Consider the following 18,676-nt stretch of genomic DNA (forward strand, 5'->3'; position numbering starts at 1 on the left):
ACACACACACACATATACATATAGATGTATTTGCACGTTTACTCATCCTGAGGTAGGCTAATAGCACCTGTGTTATTCTTACTATGATATATACTATTATGTTACTTAGCTACCCACAGGCACAACAGGTCTTTTCCACCCAGAACAGGCTTCTCACAGGAGGATAAGCACATGTGTTACTGATAACAGTGATAATGGCTCTGTTCTATTCATGTGTCCCAGCGTGTCCCAGCCATGACAGTGAGCTAACATGAACTATACTAGGACTCAGAAACTGAAATAGCAAAATGTTATTCAGCCATCATTCATTTTATTATTTGCATCTGTGCCTTTCCCACTGTAACATGTCAAAATGGAGTTAACCTAATGTGATACCACATCTTAACTTTGATGCTTTATGTTTAACCTTCCATATCAGTCTGAACAAGAACAGGCCCATGGGACAGTTGAAACCTCTGGCTCCTTTTACAGTTCAGATTGACATTTTCATGGTACAATAGTTCTGAATGAGAAGCTTATCTCACTCTGCAGGTTGTGGACCCCTACATTAATGGAACAGAGAAGCAATTAGTGACTGTTTACAGTGAGCTGTATTGCCCTTTCACCGAGGGCTTGAGCTTTGTATGTGCACAAGAATTATGGGCACAACACAAAGCTGGACAGCCATCAAGTAAGCCGTCCTAATATCTGACTAGAGTCAGAGTTGCTGACGTCAGTACCCTTTAAAGACATGATGTTACCAGAGAGTCCCAACAGTATGCAGGTACAGACATGGAAAGCATCACTTTCCCCACACTGACTTTGGTGGTTGTCTTCCTCAGCGGGACTTGCTATGCTGAGGAGGATCCAGAGGCGCTCTCCTGCCCAGAGTATCGGGAGGGTTTTGACGGCTCTTGCTATGAGTTTGTGGGTCTGCAGCGAGCCTTCCTCAGTGCCCAGGGGTGGTGTGAGCGAGGCGGGGGACACCTAGCCTTCATCCTAAATGATGAGACGCAGCAGTTCTTTCAGAAGCACCTGGAGCCGGAGAAGGACTGGTGGCTCGGGCTGGCACCTGCAGCTCCAAACCTCACGCTCGACGCTGCTGCCACTGAGGGTGAGAGGGCATGTGGACAGGACAGGGGAACCAGAGTAGACACTGCATGACTTCTAATGGCTTTATATAGATTTTTAGTGAGTTTGCATGCTTAATTTCTTTGATGATATAAGTTGGTCACAAATGCTAAAGATTATTCATAATTTCCTGAACATTTCTCTGAACCTACCGTTTCAGTACCCAACATTTAATGTGCATTGCAGAATATATGAACAACAAACTTGATAAATCTGTGATCAATGACTCAAAAACTGCCAGAAATTATTATTGCCCCAGCTACTGTGTCATTAGGCAGCTTGCATGTCCATTGCATAAATCTGTAACGTGTTTGTTTACTGACATTTGTTAGAAGACTGGCACATTTGGATATCTCCCTCAAGCAGCAGGTGAAATGAGAGATATTTCATTACGTTTCAATAGGCTTGCTGTCAAGTGACCTGATTTACTAATGTGTCTTTATTTCCCTGCACAAGGAATGAGTCTTTATCACCCATTCACCCTGTCACCAGCTCCATTTATTGCTTTGTTGTTTTACGATCCTTGAATTACATCTTAACAATTAACCCACTGTAAAGAAAATATATCTAGAACAGCCTTCTCTTAACATCTGTGATGATAATGTCTTCAGCAGCTTTTTGCTTGAATGGTAGAATTATTAGCAGAAGTTTAATCAAATGTTGGTCTTTCACAGGTTCCCTTGCGTGGCTGGATGGCTCAGATATCAGCTACAATAACTGGGTGAACATGCCGGATGCAGAAGCAGCCTGTGGACATATCCTGAGACATTCAGGCTTCCAGTGGGAGGCCACAGGGAACTGTAGCCAGGAACTCAACTTCATTTGCCAGTTTGGTATGCACTCCCTAAAATAAGCCAATATTTGGCTTTAAACTTGTGCTGTGTTTACTCCCCTCATTGTAATCTGTGATTTTCTTTTGTCAGATTCTGGGAGGTCTATCGCATGCGATGGCCAAAATGCAACATTGCAGTGTGGTTCTGGTCAAGTTATAGAGATAGACGACAGCTTCTATGGTCGAAAAACAATTCACTACTGCCGATCCAAACTTACAGCCCCGCCTGCTTCCCCCCAGGAGGAGTGCAGCTGGATAGATGTGATGGATTCTGTAACAGGTATTATGAATTATATAAAAATATGTTTTCATCAACATGAACTTCACATGTAAATGTAGAGAACTGCCCTTGTTTATGTTCTTCAAATATATTGCATCTAAGGTATAATGGATGTGGTTACTCATTATTTGCCTCACAAATGATTTACTTAACCTGTTACCTGACACCTGTTTATGATGGAACAGTTTGTTTAAAGGCACATAGGTATTTACAGTTAAATATATGGGAACATATTAAGCTTTGTAAGGGCCAGATAAATATTCAAATCACCACAAAATATGTTTGTGGATCATGCTTTGTGGCAAACACAAAAACCATGATTACACTTGCAGAAGAGACGTAAGGCAAATCCTCTCCTGGGAGCAGAATAGACAGTAAATATATATTCACATTCATATGAATCTAGGATTGATAATCAGGAGGAGCTCATGCAATTACCAAACAAATGGTTGGTGTTTCTCCTCAATGTTAATACACTTCTTTGAAGAGATACTACACCCTCTCATTAGAAGGTTATAGAAACACCAGCAAGCATTGTTTAGATTTAATAGGATGAAAACTGAACAGTGTCATGCTTTTTAAACCTGCTAAAACTATATTTTCAAGGCCTCTCAATCAGAAATCTTGAAAATAATCCAGATAATAATTTGCAGCACATTATTATTTACTTGACTCGTGTGTCATTCCAGCCCATTGTCATGGACTGCAGGCCTGCCAGGCTCCAGTGGATCTGAACTCTTTTGGTGAACCATGTCCTGTGCTGGGGAGTTACCTGTCTGTAGAGTACCGCTGCAAACATGGTCAGATGTACAATTTTTACTTCCAGTTGGCAGATTTCCTGTCTAAACTAGTACAGAAGATCATTATTAGATGGAGTAGAGAGTATAGCTTTAGCCATATTAATTACTTATACATTTAATTTATGATTTTATTGCCTTACAGAGTTCAACTATGCAGGGTATGTGTAGTTCACTGCTAGTTTGGAGTTAACCAGGGTTGTGGTTGATGTCGTCACCCTCAGTATGTGTCTTGGGTTCCTCTTATTGTGACTCAAGCTAATTTTGTTATCCTTGACCTTTCTTTGCCAACAGAGCTATGTGGCCTCTTGAGCTAAACTTGCAAACTCAACATTCAAATCAATCAAATGATATCACTGCACTGACATATTTATTGAAACATCAGGAGTTTTCTTCGGGATGCATAATGTTAGTGATTTCATCATCTTCCATTATTCTAGCTCACTGTCTGATTTCCTCTCAGGACTCCACTTGCTGATGAGCAAGCTGGCAGCCGTGTTTGATAATGTCACCATCACTGTGAAGTGGCTCCTTCAACCTTTTCAGGGAAACCTCACATGCTCACTGAATGCCGGAGACGGCCACACCATTGATCCATACAGCCCAGAGGAGTGAGATTTTGCACACTTTGTGTTTTTTATTCTTTAACTTTATCTATCTCATAATACTTAATTGTATTTGAAACTTTTACTTTACTGTCTCATAGGATGGAGAGCAGTGTGATGCACAAATTCAACCATCCCGGCGTTTTCATGGTGGGAGTGGAGTGCTCCACCAGTGACTGGCATGTTACAGCCCAGAGAGTCATAACCATTCAGGAGCCTGTTGGAGAGTTTGGTGTCACTGAGTGCTATAGCAGGAATATGTCTACAGGTGGCACTAAATGCAATGCACTTCATGGTAGGCCTGTCTGGATTCAGGTTATGGTCGTGGCAGGTGAGTCCATCAACATTGTCGGGAATAAATGCCTCCAGTAAACCACCTCACAGACAATACTGAATATTGATTCTTTTTTTTATGTAAATAGGTACAAATGTGTCCTACACGATTCAGCATGAAGACCGTTTGGTTGCAAACTCGTCAGTGGACAGAGGGATCACACCCCACAACATTACACTGAGCGCAAGCGAGGTGGAGAATCTTGGGCACGGCTGCCACAACCTGACTCTGACTGCCTCTAACAAGGTCACAGCCCGCACAGTGTCCACGGATCTGGAGCTGTGTGTGCTGGAGCCTGTTGAGGGCCTGCAGGCCTCAGTGATAGCAGAGGGAGACGAGTGTCCAGATTCTACTGATCTCATCATTGGTGTTTCGTTGGAGAGAGGGGCCCCTGTGGAGCTGCTCTTCACTCTGACTGGAGCCACAGACACTCTGTCTGAGACCAGAGACATGCTTAATTCTAGCTTACTGACTTATACTTTCTCCAGCCCACTTGAAGGTACTTACAGCTTAAGCTGTACTGTAATAAAGTGAAAACAGTCAACTATAGAATAGAATACATGTGCTCAGTGCTCTGAAATGAAACTCTTTTGCTTAAAGGATTGTTGAAGGTGAAAATACGAGCCATGAACGCCATCTCTGCCTCTGATGTGGACGTAGATTTAGAGAAAATACTTCAGGCTTGCCAGAACTACTCCAACGGTTCTCCTGATGAACATGGAGACACAGTGAGTAGAAGATTAGGGACTTTATAGACGGATTTGTTTGCATCTATTACAGCACAATGACCTTGTTTTCATCTACAGGTAACTAATATGAGTGTCAATGAGTTGAAAATAAAATCCAGTCCAGACACTGTGGTTGATTACACTCAGAATGTCACACTGAGCCTAACTGGGACTGAATCATTACCCACCAAAGGAATCGCATTTGAATGGAAATGTAGTAAGTGCAACAATTAATTCACCAATCAGCATTTTAAAATAATACATTTTCAACATTAAGCATAATCAAAGTAACTACAGGGGTTGAACACAATCAGAGGAATACAGACAATGCAAAACAATAACCTTTTAGGCAGAGTGAAGCTTTAAAAGATCAATGTTTGTGATAGTAATAACAATTTCATGCACAGCATGAGTTCTGTTTTCAGTCTCATCTTGATTGTGATCATTTTCAGGATATGAATTTTACACTGAACAAGATAAACCCGGATATTCAGCTCCTTCTAAGCATGATCCTAACAGTACCCAGGTTTCAGATAATTTGTCTGTTTTTGACTTGTCTGTCTTATACCTGGACCCTCAGCAGTTGAGTATAATCACAGTTTGGCTGGATTTGGTTCCCCCATCTGATCACCAGTAATGGAAGATGATAGCACAAATACAATTTATCCATGCAAGTGTCCATCTTTCACATGTATTCAAGTAATACTGGTGTTCTACTATCTGTTTCATATGAGTGTAGATTACCATCACATCATTAATCATCATTAATGATCACAATGACCAGATACCTGCCAAAGGTGTTGATCATTAAAATAAGGGTTTATCCAGACTTGTGACTTCACAGATGAAGCATTAATTCATATGTCAATACACTCACAGTGTCAGACAGCTGTTGATTAAATTGGATAGTAGTTTCTGAGGTTGTAGTCAGTGTTATTGCATTGTGTTCTTCTTATTTTGTCCATCCCCTGTAACAATGCTATAATAACACTGTAATTCATGATGTTTGTCTTTATACAACAGCACACATGTAATCTCTTTATTGTTGAACTGCTATTTTTAAGTTCTGCCTCTTCGTCTTCTGTACAGAGGGAAACTGCAAATGCAAAAACAAAACAACTGATGAAACTCATGTTATTGAAAAAGATTGTCTTCCAAGCCCCTTTGATATTTTCCAATTCACTGTAACTGTGAGGAGAGCAACCTGGTTTGGGAAATGGGTTGACCTCGCTTCAGCTGTAACGTGCATCACTGTTGCGCCGGAGGAATTCACAGATGTCACCATCAGGTAAAAGGAGACGATGAAGGCTCAGATATCCTGAAAATAATCATTCTTCAGGCTGTTGCCAGGGGTTGATGAACATTCAGTGTAGAGCTCCACACATACTCTAAAACAGAAAAGAATGAACCCATTAGTTGACAACTAATGGGTTTAAGTGCCACAAAAGTTGGAGAAACTCTGCAGTAAAACTTACAGTTATTCAATTGTGTTAAAGTTATGATATATTTACTTTTACATTGCAGTTGTGATAATTGCACTTCGTTAAACTTGAACGACCATGTAAAGCTTAGACTGAGCTGTGTGACAACTTGCCCAGATGTAGTTTGGTACACTGAGGATCCCAAACCCTTGACGGTAAGTCTGGAACAGCACTTAAATTGATTTTAAAGAGTGGCATGACAGATTAATGTGTCAATTATTAAATTAAAACAATTATCAACTGATGATCTTTTCCCAGGCTGACCTCAAACAATGTTACTCCGAAGCAGGAAGAAGGCCGCCTATTGAGAAGCAAGATGGCAACACTGAATATGTCGTAAATAGCCAACAACTGAAAATTTCAAGGGAGACATTGCGCAATATCACTGTGATCGCTTATGGTGTGTTTTCATCCCATAGTCGGTCGTAATGCACCTTTCAGTATTGCAGAATTTCTAGATATAGATTAAGGTTTAGAAAAGATATGGATTGTTTTAACTGAAAAAAAGCTTGCATATTTTTCTTTTTTACAGGAAAGGAAGAGCCTGGTTTTGCCAAATACACTTTTCCAATACCAGGCCCCGAGCCAACTGAACCAGACCCCAGCCTGCTCTCCTGCAGCATCTCTCCGCTGTCAGGAACAGTCCTTGATGCTTTTGACATCACATGCAAAGCGAGCTCTTTCTGCTCTACAGGCTGTTTATATTGCCTCACAACGGACACGGGTGAGAATGTGCACCGTTGTCTCTTGATTAAATTCACTTTTAAACAAATGAAAAAGCTCTGTTACAAGTTGGATTTTTAAAGAAAGAAAGAGAAGGAAGCCGGAGGAGAAGCATAAATCTGTTGGAAGGAATTGCAGAAAAGGCAGATCGAGGTTTGCTGATGTTAGAAGCAAAAAAGTTTCAACAGATGTGTTGCAATATAATTTGTGTCTAAGTTAGTTGCTTTATGCATGTTACAAATGTACCTCGGAGGAAGAAATGTTTTGAACTTGGTTGGTGAGCGTTAAAGTCCAGCTCCACTAATCAATGTGAGTTTGACACTTAAAGTGAGTCTTCACATTCATTTGCTGAAGGGGGAAAATTGCTCCGTCTCTTGCTAATCTCAGTTTTAAAGTGAGACACACAACCATGATTTTGTGACATCACACCTAGTTGTGATGAGGATTGTTATGTGATGAGGAAACTTGAAACCTGCAGTCAACATGACTCACTGTATATTGCATATTGCATATTCATAGATTCTGTATTTTTGTAATGAGGGGGAGTGAGCTGTTAACAAGGTAACTGAACTGTTGAACTGTTTGCAATGGTAACTGAGCCATATCAAACACAAAATATTATGTCATAAAACATGGCTGGAGGGGATCATTAAGCTTTTTTGAAAGAGTGTCCTTTGTTCTAACAATGAGTGCTTGTGATTGATTCATTTATGCTCTGGCCATTTAGCAACATGTATGCAGTTAAATGATTGAGAATTCATCAAACAGTTCTCCTAAATTGTCTCTTTTGTCTTTAAGGCAAACATCTACGCTGCAGTAACACACAGGAGGTGAAATCTGTCTTCCTGCCTCTGGGAAATAAGAACAACAATTACAGCTTGTCTGTTGTGGTGACTGTGAAAAACGATTATCAACAAACCACCACTAATGTCTCCACTCAGGTTTGTCATCTACCAGTAATCAGAAACACAAGTCGTCCATGTCACGGTCTTTGAATAATTCAGAGTGCTTGCGTTCCTCAAGGTACGGAAAAGCAGCTCCACTACCTCTGTGGAGTCTCTCCAATCTGCAGTGGAGGACACTGTGAGTCAGTTAGAGCTGCAGGGTCTGCTCTCTGGTGAGGCACTCGGACAAATATTTACTTCAGTCTCTGATATGCTGAATGCAGAGGCCGGCCAAGACGAGAGGGATGCGAGGACGAAGGTAACAAAATGCGCCTGATGTTGAAACTGCAGAGGTTAATATGATGCTCTGATATTTGTGAAGCTTAAAGCTTGTGTTGTGGGTTGAGTGGAAAGCACCGTGCTGTTAATCATCACTTCCTTCTCTTGCAGCTCAGAGAGCAAATGCTGACCAAAATGACCACAGTTCTGCTGGACTCACCCAGCAACACAACTCAGGAAGTGCAAGTGACGGCCAGAGCTGTGGTTGGACTCACCCAGCGCGCAGACGAGCTCAATCCTGCCGCTCAAGTACGGTGCAGTAGAACAATACACCAATTTCAAAGACATTTCAAACTAGAAGAAACATTTGAAAGAATCTATAAATGTGCATTTTTTTTCAGAAAACGCAGCACAGATAGCTCTAATAAGCAATAGCGATGCAAAGAAGCAACATGCAGGACAGTCAATGTCTGAATTTGACTCAGCAACAAGTGCAATCGACAGTAACATGCCGACCAGGCTATTTAAAGGTGTTTTCAACCTTTCAACTGCTTTTCTCAGCCCGAGGCTTTGAGTAAACACAGTCTAAAAACAGTTCATATGTTCGTCACCTCTTTTGAAAGTTGTCCACAAGTCTTCTATAAACTGTTCTGTTGATATATTTCCCCTTCAGGAAAAGGCGGGTTCATTGTTGGTAGACCTCAGCGCCTCCCTCAACACTATCAGTGTTGATCAGGATGATGGAGAAGTTGCGCAAGCTGCTACACCAATAGTTGAAGCAGCCAGTAATATTTTGAATGTTTCATCAAATGTAAGGACACCACCACCATCGCTGACATTGCTAAATATCTGATTCTCCTCAGTTCTCTATGCTCTTTACCGAACAAGATAAAATGTGTTTTCCTCAGAAAAAAGTCTCAGATTTTCTCCTCACTGGGATAAACAATGTTCAGAGTGCTTTGCTGATGAACAAAAAGCAGAACGGAGACCCTGCTATCATTGATTCTGGTCAGATCAGCGTGTATGTCAACAGGTAAGAGATGACTGATACTGGCTAGAATATGTATTTAAGAATAAACTAGGGTTCGCTGATTGCTGATTCTGCTTCCTGCAGAGTGTCTCCAGAAAAGATGCAAATGCTGGATATAAATGTTGAGAAAAACAGCGCCTCGAGATTTTCCTTCCCCACATTGCCCGCTCATATCGTCTCCACAGAGGAGCCAGTGGATGTCAGAGTAAGTGCATATACAGTGGAAGGGAATGGAAATGAATTTAAAGATGCTGATACAGCAGACGTGTGTCATCATATATCCTTTTTTAAGTGAGCTGTAGTTGTAGAACTCTGCATTGATCTGGACAGTTTAACGTAAAGTTTTCCTTATTGTTGACCATCCATGTGGCTTGGACCAGTAAAAACAAGGCAAAAGTAAACTAGTCCCTCATGAATAATTAATTTTTTTATTTAGATCAGTTTCAAATCTGCCTTACCTTCAGTGTTTGCACTCTCCCGGGTCAATACATGTAGTTTTGATAAAGCAGAAGAGAATGTGGAGGAGAGAGACAGTGCATCTGCGTTTTACTGTTGTTAACTACAGAACCAATACAAAAAGTCTAAACAAACTAATGTGATTCACAGTAGTTTTTGTATAATTTGGTTTTGTCTATATCGGCGTGTTCCTTTCTCCTGCTAGATGATGAGTTTTGAGACCAATCCATATTCTTGGAGGGAGGAAAACATCACAGGAGCTGTAGGATCTGTCTCTCTCACCAGAGTGAATGGCTCTGTCATTCCTGTAAGGAACTTACCTGACGAGATAGAGGTAACATTAGTTTCAGAGACACTTTTAGTTACTTTAGTTTCGGTAACATTGGTAAATTGTTCAGAATTATTATGTTTTCTGGGTTTTCAGATTCTCCTACCGAGGCTTGACGTTGGGCAAGAGAGCAGTACAGTCCTGGACCTTGCCAATTTCAGCACATTAATAATTGACGTTCCCTCGCCGGATGTAACACTGGTGCTGAAAATGGAGCCGTCTGAGGACATTTCCTTCATGCTATTCCTGGGATATAAAGATTATCCAGATGATGAGAATTATGTAGCCAAGACTCAGTTCCCTCAAGAGAATTCCAAAGAAGGTAATATTAAAAAGTACCAGATTTACTTTATTGCATAATAAGACTGAAAGTCACATTTAAAATATTCTCAGATAATATTACAGTGATGTCTACTGGTTATTCAGTAATGAAACATTTGGTGGATCTCTTTCTTACACTTACTCACATTACCATTAAGTGTGATGGTGCCTCAAATACATTTGTGGTGCATTGATTGATCATCCTGGTGCATTTTCTTTAAAATTTCATCCCCTTTGGAGTGACATTATGTCTCCGTTGCACTGTATGTGCTTGATTAACTGTCAACAATCAACACACAGGACTGTTAACAGCATATTCATTGCTATCATGATGAGAGAATATCTTAGATAAATACATGTAACCCTGCGTGTGTGTGTGTTTTCTATATGAACACACCTGTCATTTTGACACAGAGGAAAAACATACTTGGGTGCTGAGTCCTAAAGACAGAACCGGGGATGTTGGAGTGCACTACCTCCTTATGAAGCCCATTGTAGAGCCAGGCGTCAAATCCATCAATGCCACTGTCACTGTCACTTCCATTGCTGCCCAATGCAAATACTGGAATGAATCTGAGTCTTCTTGGAGCGAAGATGGCTGTAGGGTGAGTAAAAAAAAAAAAGAAAAAGAAAAAACACATCCACAGTGGTTGCATCAATACATCTGTGAAAAGTGAGCCGTGAAGTCTGACTGGCTGGATTTCTTTCTTTCTTTCTTCTGGCTTTTTTTCCCTTGTTTTTTTGCAGGTCGGTCCGCTTACCACGCCTTTGATCACTCAGTGCCTCTGTAACCACTTGACTTTCTTTGGCAGCTCTTTCTTTGTCATGCCAAACTTGGTGGATGTGTCGCGCACCGCAGAACTTTTCTCCACATTCACTAAGAATCCTGTGGTGGTGTGTTTCGTGGGGGCCATCTTTGCTGTGTATCTCATGGTGGTTGTATGGGCACGGTGGAAGGATATCCAAGACTCAGCCAAGGTAACTCTGAGTAAAGACCTTCACCTCATACTGCTGTTGATTTGTATTCAGAGTATTAGTCCCACAGCACAATACCTCATTAAAACTCCTGCATTTGAGACATCACTGCACTGTGTAAACTGTAAACTGCACCATTCCTGTTTTGAGGTCAGCTGGTGACCTTTGTTTCATGTCTTGTTTATACTCTAACAGTGGATCAAATTTTATGAGCTCATTGTATGTTTTGTATGTTAAACTTTGCTCTGCAAACTAACGTGTGGAAACAACAATTAATTACACTTAAAGGAATATTATGTATAATATTTTTTTCAGTAAATACTAATGTAAAGTACCAGTAAGTGTATGAAATATCAAAATATTCAAACAGTGGATATTTTTGCAATATTTATTGGAAGTTTGTTTGTGTGTGAAAGAAGAGATCGATGTTTGAATTATTTTAGCGTAATTTATCTTATATTTGATAAGTAGCTGAGTAATTTTACCAATTAAGAAAAAAATTCCTGAACATTGTGTCTTCACATTCACTTGTAGGTCAAGATAACAGTGCTTGAAGATAATGACCCCTTAGCTGAGTATCGATATATGCTGAATTTCAGCACAGGACATCGACATGGTGCATCCACCTCCTCTCAGGTCAGTAATGCGTGAAGGAACTCACAGAAACAAAACCTGTCTGCTGTGGCAAAGCATTTATGATGTTTTTTGGTTTTAGGTGACGATAACTCTGATGGGCATGGAGGGAGAAAGTGAGCCCCACCACCTGACAGACCACGAGAAGCCGGTGTTTGAGAGGGGCGGGGTGGACATGTTTCTGCTGACTACACACTTTTCCCTCGGAGATCTGCAGAGCATCAGGCTGTGGCACGACAACTCAGGAGCACACCCAGCGTGGTATGGGTTCGACATGATGATGTGACACCAAAGAGTTTGCTGTGTTGCTGTAAGCACAGTAAGTAATTACTGATGTTGCATGTAGGTATGTAAACAAAGTAATGGTGCAGGATCTGGAGACCGGTCAGAAATGGCACTTCCTCTGCAACTCTTGGCTGGCTGTAGATGTAGGAGAGTGCGCGCTTGACAAGGTCTTTCCAGTCGCCACAGAGATGGATTTGAAGAGGTTTAGGTAAGATTTGGACTTGATTCTGTATCATTGTCCATGTATCATTATTATTATTTCTCCTGAATACAAATAGTCTTTTTTCAATGCTTTCTAGTAACCTGTTCTTCATGAAGACAGCCAAAGATTTCCGTGACGGCCACATCTGGTTCTCTGTCATCAGTCGGCCTCCCTGCAGCACTTTCACACGTGTGCAGCGAGTGTCCTGCTGTTTTTCCCTTCTGCTGTGCACAATGCTGACCAGCATCATGTTTTGGGGCATCCCCATTGACCCCTCTGAGCAGACCATGGACCTGGGTAGGTGACAAAACAAAAATCTCCAAGCTTTCAAGGCTCAAATTATGATTATTTTGTACAAAATACAAAAAAATACTTTCAGATGGGTTATTCAAAACTCACACAGAAAAGATGCAATTATCCCTGGTAATCACATCCATTTAAGCTCCATTCCAAGCAACGCTTTACTTTGCAGGTCACATCGAGTTCACCTGGCAACAGGTCATGATTGGAGTTCAAAGTTCAATCATCATGTTTCCCATCAATCTCCTTATTGTGAGTATCTTCAGAAACACTCGCCCTCCAGAAAAGGCCACCAAAGCAGACACGTCGAAACAGGGGAAGACTGGTCGGGTTTGTCCCTCACAGACTTCTTCCCCTGAGAAAAAGCTGAAGGACATCACACCAGACACTGTGATCAAGGTGAGGAAACATATCGTTATCAGAGATTTGGAAGTACCAATAGCTCCTCTGTTCCACTTGTCTGAAGTGATTAATGTGGTTTCTCCGTTAGGACATAAAGAGAATTGCTCAGTCACTCTCTAAGGCCATGAAGAGTCCGCTGCCTGCCCTGGATCTCCAGGCCGGTCAGCAGGCAGACATCAACATGCTGCTGTCTCTGGTGGAGGACATCATCAGACAGCAGAACGCAGCAGCCGGAGACTTCTACACCGACGCCTCCAAGAGGGACCACTCCATGATCCTCAGCTTACGTGCAGTTAATCTACAAGGCAAACAGCACCATAACCTTTACAACGCTAATCAGTCAATCATACATCATATAATATGATAGCCATTTTTATGTAAACAAAATATACACTTATCTTCCTTCATCTCTTCAAAATGTATTTTATTTTAGTGGTATTTATCTAATGTGACTTGATTCATTTAGCTTTGATACACAGATATAAGTTTTAGAATTATTTAGTGTTATTATTATCGTCAGTATCAGTTGAAAGATTGGTTTATGGTGTAGGACAAAAATAACATATAGGATTTACTTTGACGTAACAACCTCAAAGAAAATCCTGATGAAAGAAAGATAGATTATGTTGATGGTAAATTAAATTCCTCTAAATTTGTAAAGTATAACTGTATTTACTTTCCATCACTGGAAATGAATTACCCTGAATGAGAACTTTTACTTGAACTGAAGATTTCTTTGTACTGGATTTGCTGATTTTTTTTTTTTCATGGACAGAAACCAGTTTGTGTGGGAGCCCTGAGAAGATTTCAGATGAAGTTCAGAAGAAGAGCAACAACAGCAGATACCTGTACAGGCAGCTGCGACATGTTGAGAAGGAGCTGAGTTTGTTGGGACCTTCCCGTTTTCCAAACCCAGACAGCTACAACCGAGCCATGCAGCAAGTTCAGGGAATGAAGGGTCTCCTGGAGTACCGTGTCCACTCGTCCAGCCTGGAAGGAGAGCAGCTCGCGGCCAGCCCCAGTCCAGAAGAGAGCATCAACGGAGACTCCACCAAGAAGTGCTGTCAAGGAGGGCTGCCATGGTGGTTTGTGTTTGTTGGCTGGATACTGGTGATTGCAACCAGTGGTGTGTCGGGATATTTCACCATGATGTACGGACTGACGTACGGGAAAGACCGCTCCATAAGCTGGCTTATCTCCATGCTGGTCTCCTTCTTTGAGAGTCTCTTTATTACTCAGCCTCTGAAGGTGAGCTACATTACAGCTCATGGTCAGAATATATATATGATATCGATAAAATGTTACTAAACTGTTATATTTATGATGCACAGACTAAAAACATTATAATACAGACAAGCCAGCTTTAAATTAGTACAATGAGTAGTAAATACAACTAAAGCAAAATAACAAAATAAACTGATAACAGTTTGTCCAAGGAAAACATTCAAAATGATGGATGCATAAATTATCAAAATTTAATTTCAGCTTTAACATAATTTTCATTTTATATCTACACTGTATATATCTATATATTTACCAAGTATTTTTTATTAATTCAAGTTTTCACTGTCTAATATATCTGGCACGTCAGTTAATGAACTGCTTTAGGAACAGACTGTCCAGGTCCTCCATGGATGTACATCCCAGTGCTGCCGCACACACATACAGTATTTATAATGAATTAACCATTATGTGGTTCTCTAGTATTGAAATCTGAAAATCTCTCTTCATAGGTTCTGGGTTTCGCTGCTTTCTTTGCTCTTGTCCTGAAGAAAGTTGACCAGGAGGAGTATGGAGAGCCTCAGGTAGATGACAGTCTGAGAAACACAGGTACGTTCCCAGTTTTCAGTTTATGTTCGTTCATTGTTCTGTGTGGAATAATGAAACAACACAACAATATTTCTCTGTCAGACGATCCTGATGCGGTGTGTGCTGCAAGAAGAGACAGCACATGCAGTTTCTATCAACCGCCACCCCCCACTGACATCGAGAGGATGAGAAACAACATGATTAAAGAGCAGAAAGTCTTTGCCCTCATAAAGGAGATTCTTGGTATGAGAGCCACTTTGCTACATAAAAACAAAGGGTGCCACGCAACACAGTTTAAGATGCTGATGTAAGATATTTGTTTGTGACGCAGCCTACATGGGATTTATGTGGATGCTGCTCCTGGTGGCGTACGGTCAGAGGGACCCCAATGCTTACTTTCTGACCCAACACATTCGACAGAGCTTCAGCAAAGGGATCTCAGACAGTATGAGTATTCAGGATGTGTTCAGCTGGGCAAACACAAGTCTGCTGAGCAACCTGTTTGGAGAGCACCCAGGTCAGTATGTTGTGAAGCTGTTAACCATCGCACGTGACTGCTTTGCATGAATCCCCTTTAACATTTGTCTACTAATGTCAGAATGGAGAACACATTTAAATTAGTTAATTTGGGAAATAAATAGATAGCTAAAATCACCTTATTATTAATCTAGGGTTATGATGGTAACTCTGGTCCTCAATGTATTTGTATAGCGTACGTTAATTTTCTTCAAGCAAACTAGAACCAGCAATACATTGATTGGTTGATTGTCCAAAACACTTACAAATTGGATCTGATGATAATATATTAAGAGTTTTCATGAAGACGATAAATGTTGGACTACATATTTACTGATATACAGTATATGGAGTTAGTTGTGCTCAAAACGAAACTTTATTTGGACTGACTCTGAACCGAATTGTTTTATCCGCAAAAAATAGCAAAATAATTGCCTCTGATCTTTACTTTAAATAAGTTTCTTGTCCCAGGATTCATCACAGATGGAAACTCCAAGCTGGTGGGTAACGCTCGTCTTCGCCAGGTGAGGGTGCATAAAAACTCCTGCTATGTGGCTCCATCCATGCAGCAGTCTGAGCTGGACTGTCACGCTCCGTACTCTTGGGAATTGGAGGACATGGGCTCCTATGGTCCAAGCTGGGGGCCCTTTGTGGGTGATAACACCTCAGCGACCCATCGCAGCCCGTGGGCGTACCAGTCCCAGGGCAAACTGAGGGCCTACCCTATCTGGGGCAGTGTGGCGCTCTACAGAGGAGGAGGGTTTGTGGTGGATCTGGGGCCAGATTTACACGAATCTAGCAGGTAGATATTGTGCTACATCAGGGACCTGTTGAAATTAACTCAATAGAATGACAAGAAGATAAGTGAATCACTTAGTCTGCTAATGTCTACAAAGTGGATTTTCTTTTAACTCCAAATTAGCCTTAAATTCAATGGATGGATGGATCATTTAACCATGTATTTTTGTGTTGTAGATCTCTTCAGTACCTGTATGACAACACCTGGTTTGATGTGTACACCCAAGCAATGTTTGTGGAGTTCACAGTGTACAACGCCAACGTCAACCTCTTCTGCATCGTCACACTCGTGCTGGAGACCACAGCTATAGGTGAGTAGTCCATGTTCAGTTACATCGTGAGAGCCGCACAGAAACTTTGACTGTGTTAACATTCATGCTGTCTGTCACTTTCTTCCAGGAGCTTTCCAGTTCCGCAGTGAGCTTCAGAGTGTGCGTCTTTACCAGTCGACGGGCGGTCTTCACATCTTTGTCATGGCCTCTGAAGCCATCTACTTCCTCTTCATCATCTATTACATGTTTGTCCAGGTATGAATTCATTATACCTTGAATTTACCAACATTACTAGCAATAATTAAGTTGCTCTCACCAGCTCCCCTCCTCCTGATAGGGAAAGCTGATGAAGCAGCAGAGATGGGCTTATTTCAGGAGTAAGTGGAACCTGCTCGAGCTGGCCATTATCATTCTCAGCTGGAGTGCCTTGTCCATCTTCATCAAGAGGACTTTACTGGGAAACAGGGACATGGAGTACTACCAGAACCACAAAGACCAGTAAGAAATAAGGAAAACAGTGTATACTCAAGGATCTCATCTCAACATCGGTATAAACACATTTCACTCAATTATGGTGCCTATTTTTTTCTGTTTTCTAATCTGTAAAAGGAGTGTGGCAAATCAGTGCATACTAGACTTCATCCTCAGAGAGAATACCACATTTTAACCTTTGGAAATTAATATGTCTGTTTAAATTTCAACTCAAAGAAAGGGAAAACAATCCTAGGTCAACTGTTATTTCCTCAGTCCATTCAAAACCTTTCTGAATAGACTGTTAAAACAAGGGTCTGTCTCCAGATTCGCCAGTTTCCATGAGACAGCCAAGGCCGATGCAGTGCTGGGGTATCTGATTGCTTTCCTGGTGCTGCTGGCTACAATCAAACTGTGGCACCTGCTGAGACTGAATCCAAAGCTGCACATGATCACAGCCACGCTGCAGCGAGCATGGACTGATATTTCAGGCTTCCTGGTGGTCATGACCATCATGTTCCTGGCCTACTCCATTGCTGTGAGCAGTTTCCCACATGCAATATCGACATGATATACTTTGTGAAATAGAGCTCATTCAAAAGAAGGTTATTAACCCAGATTTGAACTTTCCTTTTTCCAGTCTAACCTGATGTATGGGTGGAAGCTATACTCTTATAGGACTCTGCTGGATGCTGCACAGACAATAGTCAGCCTGCAGCTTGGCATTTTTAACTATGAAGAGGTTTGTATGAGACTATTTAATTGTAGAACATAGCAGATTATGGCAGCTGATCCCTCTTCAGCGTATTTCTTCCTCCTGATCCCTCAGGTTCTGAATTACAATCCAGTTCTTGGTGCTTTCCTCATCGGTTCCTGCATTGTGTTCATGACCTTTGTGGTGCTGAACCTATTCATCTCTGTCATTCTGGTGGCATTCAGTCAGGAGCAGATACATCACGAGGTAATCCACCCATGCTCAGTCTGAAGTGTCTTACTGCACACATGTTGTAGAAGAAGTGAGATCTTATTACAGAAACAACCTCTCGCGAGTTCATATTCCTTGAGTTATACATTTTACTCTTGTTACAGCCATCAGAAGAGGATGAGATTGTGGACCTGATGCTGATGAAACTCTGCAGTTTGTTTGGACTCAAATGTAAGAAACAAGGCGACAGCTGCCTCACTGAGAAGCCAGCTGTTTCATCTGCTTCGAATCATGGACTGTCAACAATTTCTGCTGGGAATGTTCATAAGGGTTGAAGTGTTCCTCGACACACGTTAAACATTATAAGACCCACGTGCTTTGCTTCAGCTTTTGCTTGCCGTAGCTTGCTTCATTTATTCAGACCAACATGTTGGTTTGTGACTGAATAGTAGCCCCTGCAAGTCTATGAATTGTTAGCATTTCTCTCTACAGCTGCAGACCTCTATTGTAGGAGAAGCTGATAAAACACTAATAAAGTAGGAACTGAGGATGATAGTCATGTTGTGCACAGAGGCACTGTATTTAGGCTGCTGTATATTTTGTAAGCAAATGAATGTGTGTCTGACTAAATCTTGTACAAAGTGATTTAATTCCATAAAATAAATATTCATGGATACTGGAGAAACATTGTATTTGTAATGGGAACGTTTACGACCCAAATGCAGCACGTCAGCAATAACTCTCCCTTTTATTAAGCAAGCAGGTGAATGCAGTTCAGAGTCTGTTTGTGTTTGGAGGACACCCCAGGACTCCAGCTGGTGAAGCTGGATCGGCAAACTGGTGAGCGGAGAGGGCCAGGCGGAGGATCAGGACACCAGCCCAGGGAATCAAAGCAGTCAA

At 41.4% G+C, this 18,676-nt stretch overlaps 1 protein-coding gene across 1 annotated transcript; it reads left to right on the top strand.

Moving 5' to 3' along the window:
• The first annotated feature begins 771 nt into the window (after positions 1–771).
• Positions 772–18,339, top strand: LOC139203635 (polycystin-1-like protein 2). Its single transcript, XM_070833461.1, has 41 exons — positions 772–1,093; positions 1,785–1,943; positions 2,034–2,222; positions 2,912–3,022; positions 3,483–3,630; positions 3,726–3,955; positions 4,047–4,457; positions 4,559–4,686; positions 4,765–4,903; positions 5,776–5,974; positions 6,211–6,322; positions 6,426–6,567; positions 6,700–6,891; positions 7,689–7,831; positions 7,914–8,093; positions 8,225–8,362; positions 8,727–8,864; positions 8,962–9,086; positions 9,168–9,288; positions 9,745–9,873; positions 9,964–10,189; positions 10,603–10,837; positions 10,875–11,166; positions 11,698–11,799; positions 11,879–12,057; positions 12,143–12,289; positions 12,381–12,580; positions 12,756–12,982; positions 13,074–13,290; positions 13,761–14,233; positions 14,719–14,815; positions 14,897–15,037; positions 15,126–15,311; positions 15,782–16,112; positions 16,286–16,419; positions 16,508–16,635; positions 16,718–16,878; positions 17,179–17,389; positions 17,492–17,593; positions 17,681–17,812; positions 17,941–18,339. The coding sequence occupies exons 1-41, from the start codon at positions 772–774 to the stop codon at positions 18,109–18,111; spliced, it is 7,548 nt and encodes a 2,515-aa protein (XP_070689562.1). The 3' UTR covers positions 18,112–18,339.
• The last annotated feature ends 337 nt before the right edge of the window (positions 18,340–18,676 follow it).

This window comes from Pempheris klunzingeri, chromosome 1 (assembly GCF_042242105.1).
Source record: "Pempheris klunzingeri isolate RE-2024b chromosome 1, fPemKlu1.hap1, whole genome shotgun sequence".
Classification (NCBI taxonomy): Eukaryota; Metazoa; Chordata; class Actinopteri; order Acropomatiformes; family Pempheridae; genus Pempheris; species Pempheris klunzingeri.

Excerpts from the sequence above, each read along its gene's own strand:
- LOC139203635 (XM_070833461.1), top strand. The coding sequence starts at position 772 with ATGGAAAGCATCACTTTCCCCACACTGACTTTGGTGGTTGTCTTCCTC. Across the intron at positions 6,323-6,425 it reads AGGATCCCAAACCCTTGACG|GCTGACCTCAAACAATGTTA; the intron begins GTAAGTCTGGAA and ends ATCTTTTCCCAG. Across the intron at positions 16,420-16,507 it reads GCTGGAGACCACAGCTATAG|GAGCTTTCCAGTTCCGCAGT; the intron begins GTGAGTAGTCCA and ends ACTTTCTTCCAG.